Genomic DNA, 9,558 nt, shown 5'->3' on the forward strand with positions numbered 1-9,558 from the left:
CCATGTCGTGCACATATTGTTGTGATGCAGGTGCCTGGTGTACCCTTATCAGACGGGTAGTCATGATGGGTATACTGGGCGTCGTATATTTTACTCCAGAAATAGATATAGAAGGATATGAAGGTGAAGAAGAAGTGGAAAAAAAAAATGAAGGAGAATAGCATCATCGACAACAATAACATCAGCAATGACAACCAAAACAACTAAAACGGTTAAAGAATATTTTTAAAATTTAAAAATCACCTGGTGCAAAAATATACATCTACAAGGGTTATTCAAAACTGTTAATTAGATTCCATCTACAGTTAGACACCGTATGTAATGTACATACATACACTCACATCCATTCATCCATACAGAGATGCATACCCATGCATGTACCAAATGCTTCCCCTCAAGCATCAGGCTCCCATATATCGCACATCTCGTAGTTTGGCTCATACTCACGTTCACATACATTCACAAACTGTAAATTGCATCTCTAGAAAGACATTACAGATTTAGAAAGACATCGTCAACGAAATACGATAAAAGTAGGTCGATTCAACTTACAGAGTTGTCAAACTGGAAAGATTTCGGAAGGTTTTTGCTTTGATCTTCGCAATTTTATTACTGTACAACTCCCTGGAACATAACATTGAGATAAGAACATTTATTGAAGAAATTTATTATCTAAAGAATTAGATGATGGAAGAGATGAAAAGTAGATTAACATCATGATGGACTTCATGGCGATGTTGTAGATAATGATGTTTTGTATGGGGGCAATGATGAGTAAGATGATGTGGGAGAGGAGAAGACATAATTTTGGGAGGGGTAATGATGACCTTATGATGTTGGTTGTGAAGTTGGTGGCGTTGATGATTGTGTATGCGGAAAAGAGAAGAATGAGAAAACGAAGAAGAAGAAGAAGAAGAAGAAGAAGAAGAAGAAGAAGAAGAAGAAGAAGAAGAAGAAGAAGAAGAAGAAGAAGAAGAAGAAGAAGAAGAAGAAGAAGAAGAAGAAGAAGAAGAAGAAGAAGAAGAAGAAGAAGAAGAAGAAGAAGAAGAAGAAGAAAAATTAGATTAACAATCAATTGAGGGTGACAATATTTATTTTAAAATTTACAAATAATATATGAGGTGATGTGAAAACGTTGGAAAGAAATGGCATGAATAGAGGGAAATCTAGGACAAAAACAACGCAATAACACCCACACCCACGCTCTCTTAAGCACACTCACACACTCTCACACACATTCGCATTCACTCATACATTTCCCACGTTATCGTTTTTAAGACTGAATGAATCCTTCACAACTTTGTAATTGGTTGTCATATTCCCTCTTGCCCCATCAATCCAGCCAACGTTTTACACTACTACTACTACTACTATTACTACTACTACTACTACTACTAATGATAATAATAATAATAACAATAATAATGACAATTATTATTATTATTATTATTATTATTATTATTATTATTATTATTATTATTATTATTATTATTATTCAGCAGGCTTATTTCTTTTACGTGATTTCACTGCACTACCGAGCGCTGTAGTTTGTTGTGATGCTATTACTTTTACTTTATTGAAATTGTTTTACGCAGCACGTGTGAGATGCCTAGTGGTGCTATTTTCAGTATGTTATATATATTTGTTAGTGTTGGTGCTTTTGTCATGCGCCTACTATGATGGAATTGTTTCTATCTTTTGAGACTCCGCATTCAGCTTACGTCTATTTCCAGATCATATTATTTTGAAAATTTCTCCATTTCTTTCAGAGGAACATTGTCATCTGTTGGTATTGATACATCGATTAGAAAGCATTTTCTTAATGATCTCTGACAACTATATCCGTACTATTGGCTTGAATTTCTATATCTGTGTGCATTGGCATATCCTATTGTGTGGTTGCTTTCTTAGTGTCTACAACGATTTTCCTGTTATTCTTCCATAGTTTTGGTATAGCTTCCAGTGTATATAGATCCCATCTCAGTCGTGTCTGAAAATATTCCTCCTTAGCCATAACTGTTGATCCTTGTCCATCTCTACATATTCTGCAGTTACTTCTTGTGATTCTTTTCATTATATGTTTTTAATAATTTCTGGTGGGGAAGCGTTAGTCTTGTGCCCCAATTTAAAAATCCTTCAGTATTTAAAAATCCTTCAGTATTTAAAAATCCTTCAGTATTTGATTTGAGTCCTGAGCTTCTCAGCCATTGTTGTAATGTTGCTTTCTCTATTTATTTTGCGTTCAGTTTAACCCAGTATTTGCTATCAAGGGGCTTTTCTTGCCTTCGTGTTATCATAATCCGCTGCTGCTACAGTTTTAATTCGGATTTCTGTTGCTTTAAATCTTTTGTTTTTTCTTCTTTTTCTTCATCGTTGACAGGTAGTATGACCTCTTTTTTGTATTTGTCAGCTTCCTTAAAGATTGCAAATAGGTTTTTGGTTTGCTCGTGTTTTGTGGCTATTTGTATTAGTTTTCCTTGCTTCTGAAGTAGATATTTTTGTAGTCCTATGGTGGTTATTATGTAAAAGTTTTCTAGCTGTATAAGGCCTCTCTGCCACCTCCCATACGTTGTATATATAACCTTTCTATGTCATATTTTCAGTGGTGCATTCTAAATCCTGTCATTATTTTTCTGCTTTTGCTCTCTATTATGATTAGTTCATTTACGGTGCAGCTAAATATATTGTAGCTGTAACTTATAACTGGGACAGCTAAAGCGGTGACAACAATAGTGATGTTCGAGGTGGTGGAAATATTAATGCCGGTGGCATTGGAAACTGCAAAGCCTGCGACACAACAAGTAGTGTTATTGTTTCCGCAACTGTTTCCTCGTTGTTTTGTGTGAAATCCCCACTGCCCCCGTCTGCCGTATTGTCCCCTATACGTCGGCACTAGTGGCCAATATATGAAATTATTATTATTATTATTATTATTATTATTATTATTATTATTATTATTATTATTATTATTGTTGTTGTTGTTGTTGTTGTTGTTGTTGTTGTCGTTGTTGTTAATAGTAGTAGGAGGAGAAGGAAAAGAAATGATCAACAGAAAAGAAGTAATTTATGCAGATGCATCTTTCTCGTTTAGTAGCAAATGATGAAGAAATCGAAATGTGTAAAGTAAATTACTCGGACTTGGCAAGTGTAGGAAGCTTCAAAATATGTATAATGTAATTCACAATAATTAATCAGAACGGAGAGCCATGAATGGCAATCAGCGTTGATCGAGAAGTAAACATAATAAATAACATACAAAAGGATATACAAATGAAGTCTATACCCTCTTGTACATTCACTCATACTCAAAGACACAGACTTACATGTGCACATACATACACATAATCATATACATTAATTATCAGAAAATCATACGTAAGCCCAGACACTGATATTCACACGCACACACACACAAGCCTCAGACATTCACAAAGAACTGCATATTCCTGTGGAAAGGGACTGAGTGTATATAGTGCGTCATAGAGATTGAGAGAAAAAAGAAAGCATGGAAAGGCGTTAAATGTTCAGGATTATATTATCAATGTAAGAGAATCAAAAAAACTATTGCAACTTACAGAGTCTTTAAACTGTGGAGATTTTGAAAAGAGCCAACTTCTAATTCATTGATAGCATTATTATACAACTCTCTGTAACAAAAAAATGAACAGTGAAAAAGTGTATACAGGTTCGTAATGAAATATAATACATAATGCCTAAAAAGTTTGGAAAGTAGACGCTGATGGTGGTGGTGTTGACGGGGCGGATGATGACCATGATGATGGTGGTGGTTGTCTTGCTGTTGGTTGTGATGGTAGTGATGGATATGATGATCATTTAGTGTTCAAGTTGATGATGATGCTGATGCCGGTGGTAGTGGTAGTGATGATGATGATGAGTTTGATGATAATGATGATAATACTGTTCATGATGATGGTGAAGATGTTGGTGGCGTTGGTGATGTTTATGGTAATGGTGTAGATGAGGAAAGTTATGGCAATGAGGAGTTTGATGATGGTGATGGAGAAGAAATTATCTACCTGGAAATATTTTCAGAGAAATAAAAAATGTAAATGGTTAATAGTTGGATGGTTAAAGATATTTATATATGAGTAAAGGAACCTTAAAAATATAGTTCCAAACTTTATGGGCAGCATTCAATGTTGGTCCAGATTTCAACGCAGTAAATGTTATACAAACATGAATACTAGTTGATTCACTTATATTCAGACACCCACATACAAAACATAAACATATGTATACACGTACACTTTTACGTACCAATAGACACATATTAGAACTCACAAACAAACACACACACACACACACACACACACACACACACACACACACACACACACACACACACACACACACACACACACACACACACACACAATGACAGACATTCAAAATCGATCACATACAGCTCTGTTGAGTGAGTGAGAATGCAGAGATTGACAAGGAGAATGATCGCAAGAGAATGGGATGGCAATTATAAATTATAAATATTACGGCAATGAAATACTATCAAGAACTATCCAAATTACAATTTTGTTAAACTAGAAAAGTTCTGGAAAATTCCTATTTCAATTTTCCTGATAGCATTGTTATACAATGTCCTGCAAAATGAAAATTAAGTTGAGAGGAATGTATTGGGTCATCCCATATATAATGCGTATTTTTTATACTTCTTCAAAATTAAGATAAAGAACTTTCTTTTTAAATCTAAAATATAGTCTCCTTCATTTTCTACAATGCTCTTCAATCTATCTGGTAGACGTGCAAGATCCCTCTTTCAAACATCACTTGTCCGTAAGGAAAACTACTCCTCGAATACTGTTCTGAAATCGACTACAAAATTCTCATTTTTTGCATCCAAATGATTGTGAAGACTGCAGAATCACTGATAACCAGTTGTGGATGTGTCCGGCAAAAATGGTGTATGTGGATTCCTTTCCCATTCAGAGTGATTTAGCCTTAGGAATGTCATCCTTGCTGTATGTTGCGGAGCAGTATCCTTATGGTAGAACAATTTTCGGCTTGATAACAATGACGATCGTTTTTCTTTTAGAGATGACTTAAGCCGTTCAAGCTGCTCGCTGTAAATATTCTTTCTTTTCTTTTGGTTTGAATTTAAGTCTTCAAAGTGAACCAGACAACTCATATCCCACCAAACACATAGTAACACATTAAGTGGGTTAAGACATTCTGTAGCCAGGGGTGACCGCGTTTCTCCTTTTCCTACCCATTGTCTTCGGTGCTTGATATTTTTGTAGAGAATTCATTTCTTGTCACCAGCAACTATTCGGTCTAAAATGATTCTTTCGTCAGACCTGACAGCAAAGAAGGGCACACATTCGCTGTCTGCGCGCGATCAGCGTCGGAGAATTTGTGAGGAACCCATTGACCCAATTTGCTAACATTTCCGTTGACACGCATGTGTCGATGAATGGTTGAATGACCAAATGCAATCGTCACTGCTAGTTCCTCAAGTGATACGATGGGATTTTTCTCTACCAGTTTTTGCAGATCGTCCTCGTCGAGCATCTAATTATAGGGAAATAATTAGATGAATGTGGAGAAGGAAAGAAAACGACAATTATGATGAGGAAAATACGGTGACGATGATGATGCTGATGGTGGTGGTGGTGGTGGTGCTGCTGCTGCTGATGATGATGATGATGATAATCGTTGTGATGGTGACTATGATGACGCTGATAGTGATGGTGATATTGAATTTGCACTTTCTGTTGTGTTGTTGCCTTTATTGAACACATGATGTAGAATCTGCTCCCTTGTCACTTCCATTATAGCTTTGAAAAAAAAAACTTTTAAAATCGAAACTTGCACTAAGTATAAGTCAAAGGTGACATTACTATCTGCTCTTATATTAAGGTGATGCAAGTAATTTATCCCGTCCCACTCCGACATTTAGTTCATGCAATTGAAAAAGCTGGGAAGATCCAAAAGAAGTGGGTTTCGGAATAAATATTATAAATTACAGCGAAATAATTAGGTGAGTGAGGATGACGATGAAGATGGTGGTGGTGGTGATAGTGGATATGATGACAAGGCAGAGGAGGACGAGGTAGGAGATGTTGTTAATGTTAATAATGGTGATGATGCTAATGGTGATTATGGCGGGGATGATGAAAATGGTGTTGCCAGTAATAAATGTATTGATGACGAAAATTTTGGTGATGATGATAATTGTCATGATAAGCATAACGATCGTGATGCAGATAAAGAATAAAAAGGAGAATTAGTAAAAGAAGAAGAGAAATAAAAATGAAGAAAAATAGAAGAATAGAAGAAAGGATGATAAAGGAGGAAGAGGTGAAGCAGAAAAAGAAGAAGAAGGAGTAGAACCAAAAACGTAGAAATAGAAGATGAAAAAGATACAAAGTACAAGAGGATTTAAAAGAAAAGAGAATTGGAGGAAAGATTTGAAAAAGTAAAAGGAAAGAAGTAATAGTAGAGAAAGAAGAATAAATAGAGAAAAAAGACGAATAAATAGAGGAAGAGGAGGATAAAACGGAGAAGAAGACGGAGGAGAAGGAGAGGAGAAGCTGAAGAAGAGGAAGAGGCAGAGAAGAACAGCAGCAACAACAAAAGCATGAGAAAATTTAGAAGGAGGAGATGAAGAAGCTGAACAGAAGGTGAAGAATACGAAGTACAAGCTAAAGAAAAAGAAGAGGTAGAAGAAGAAGACTGAGAAGGAGAAGAAAAAGAAGAAGGAAAACAACAAGGAGGAAGTGGAGGAGGTAGACAAGGAGATGGAGGTGGAGGAGAAGGAGAGGAAGAGCAAATAGAAGAACAAGGTGGAGAAGAAAAAGGAGAGGAAGAAGAACTAGAAATATAGACAGGAACAGAAGCAGTAAAAATTGCAGAAGTAAATAAAGGTGACAAAATAGAAATTGCGTCTATGCAAAGACGTTACAGATTTAGACAGATATCGTCAAAGAAATACGATAAACGTAGGTTGATTCAACTTACAGAGTTGTTAAACTGGAAAGATTTCGGAAGGTTTCTGCTTTGATTTTCTTAATTTCATTTCGGTGCAATTTCCTGGAACATAACATTGAGTAAAGAACATTTATTGAACAAATTTGTGTCTAAAGAATTGGATGATGGAAGAGATGAAAAATAGATTACCATCAAGATGAACTTCATGATAATGTTGGGTTGAATGAGGGCAGTATTGTGCGTGATGATAGGGGAGAAGAGAATAAATAATTGTGGGAGTGGTGATGATGATGTTAACAATATCGATGGGGTTTAGCAAAGAAGTAGCCTTATATAAAAGTAGAAAGGAGGAGGAGCTAGTCGCTATGTAAGACGAGGATATTTGTAATGGCATTGCAATCGACGAGCTAGCAGCGAGAATGACTTTCGACAAATTCTCCAATGCGAAACATGAAGGTTGCATTGTCACAGCTAAGGCGCACGCTCTGAGAAGCGAGAGGACCGAATCTGTTCATTGGGCCCGCATGGTGGAGAGGCAGAGTGGTAACAAAGCAACAATTTCGTCTATGATGAACGAAGACGGACATGAGCTAAGTGATTGCAGGCAGACGTGTGAGGCCTTCCACCAGCACTATGCTCAGTGGTTCGATGGGAGTATTGGGTCAGAGACGGTAGAGGTTTTCTGTCCGAACCTCGACGGCATGCCACCCCTCTCCACGGCCAACGTTGAGCGCTGCGAAAGGCAGATAACATCGGCCGAAATACATAAAGCCCTTGTGGGCTGCACGAGGCGCAAATTACTCGGTTTGGATGGTCTGTGCTACTAGATTTATGTAAATATAATCATATGCATTATCAAATCTCATACGCTGATACTCTCTCACACACACGCACAAACACACACACACACGCACAAACACACACATGCGCACGCACACACCTTGTCAGACATTCAAAAAGAATTGAATATTCCTGTGGAAAGCGAGTAAGTATATACAATGCGTCAAGGAGAGTGAGTTAAAAGAGAAAGCATGGAAAGACATTAAATGTTTAGAATTATGTTACATTTGGAGCGGATGAGGACAGCAGTCGACAAACTGTTGCGTAAAGAACAAGCCGGATTTAGGAAAAACCGTTCATGTGTAGATCAAATTGCCACTCTTGACATCATCTTAGAGCAAAGCGCAGATGGGAATGCACCGCTTCATATTAATTTTATAGATTTCGAAAAAGCATTCGATAGTGTAGATTGGGAAGGCTTATGGAGAATTATGCAGCACAACGGCATACCAGACAAGTATATATCTATAATAAGAGTAACTTACCAAGGAATGTCATGCAGAGTCTTGATTGGAAACGGAGCTACGGATAAATTCGAAGTAAAAATGCGAGTTCGACAAGGCTGTATACTTTTTCCCTTTTTATTTCTACTAGTTATAGATGGGATTATGAAGGAAACTACGATTGAAAGCCAAACAGGCATTGAATGGACAGATGCAGAAGCCCTAGAAGATCTCAACTTTGTAGATGATATAGCACTATTTTCACAAATGCAAAATAAAACGTCAAAATTAGAAGCAATAGCTGCCAAACGAGGATTGAAAGTCAACCGCGACAAATCAAAAATGATGCGCGTTAATGAAGAAAACATTTAGCGTATTAAAGTAGAAACCGGTGAAGTAGAGGATGTAGCCGAGTTTACGTATTTAGGTAGTAAGATAACGTTCTCAGGCGGCACCGACGAAGATATTAAGACGAGAATAAGTAAGGCAAGGACCGCTTTTCACCCGTTAAAAAAAGGATGGAACGCAAGTGAAATTTCAATAAATAACAAAACAAGAATTTTTAACACTAACGTAAAAGCGGTGTTATTGTATGGGGCTGAGACATGGTGCACAACAGTTAAGTCAAATAAGCAAATACAATCATTCATCAACAGATGCTTGCGTAATATACTTAAAATCAGATGGCCCGAACACATAAGCAATATGGAGCTCTGGTAAAAGAACGAATCAAGTTCCGATTAGAGAGCAAATATTTAAGAAAAGTGGAAGTGGATTGGTAGCACAATTAGAAAGGACACACCAAATGTAGCGAAAAGTGCTTTACAGTGGAATCCGGATGGATATAGAAAGAGGGGTAGGCCTAAGAACTCGTGGCGTAGATCAACACAAAGGGAACTAGAGAAAGGGGGACATTCACGGAAGAGTATAAGTACAGAAGTGAAAAATTATGCGACATGGAATTCAATTATAAGTGGGCTATATTCCGCGTTGGAGGGTTAAAGGCAAGAAAGGATGTTAATAATAGAGAATCAAAAACTAATGCAACTTACAGAGTCGTTAAACTGGGAAGAGTTTGAAAAGATCCAACTTCTAATTCATTGATATCATTATTATACAACTCTCTGTAACAAAAAAAAAGTGAATCGTGAAACAATGCATACAGGTTCGTAATGAAATATAAGCTATAATGCCTGAAAATTGAGGAAACAAGACGATGATGACGACGGAGTAGATGATGATGATGATGATGATGATGATGATGATGGTGGTGGTGGTGATAGTGGTTGTCGTGGTGTTGGTTGTGATG

At 36.9% G+C, this 9,558-nt stretch overlaps 1 protein-coding gene across 4 annotated transcripts in view; it reads right to left on the minus strand.

Annotated features, from left to right (window-relative positions):
* LOC106876183 (leucine-rich repeat-containing protein 15-like) overlaps nucleotides 1–9,558 on the minus strand; it is a 56,288-nt gene that overhangs the window by 41,920 nt on the left and 4,810 nt on the right. For 3 of the 4 annotated variants that reach the window (XM_052977922.1, XM_052977924.1, XM_052977920.1), the window contains exons 4-5: nucleotides 9,302–9,373; nucleotides 6,997–7,068 (exon numbers count right to left, since the gene is read on the minus strand). In XM_052977922.1, coding sequence (XP_052833882.1) covers nucleotides 6,997–7,068; nucleotides 9,302–9,373 — 144 coding nt within the window. Of the gene's footprint in view, nucleotides 1–3,575; nucleotides 3,648–6,996; nucleotides 7,069–9,301; nucleotides 9,374–9,558 lie in introns of all 4 variants that reach the window. The other variant, XM_052977923.1, reaches the window with a different exon arrangement.

The sequence above is a fragment of the Octopus bimaculoides genome, chromosome 29, assembly GCF_001194135.2.
Source record: "Octopus bimaculoides isolate UCB-OBI-ISO-001 chromosome 29, ASM119413v2, whole genome shotgun sequence".
Lineage (NCBI taxonomy): Eukaryota > Metazoa > Mollusca > Cephalopoda > Octopoda > Octopodidae > Octopus > Octopus bimaculoides.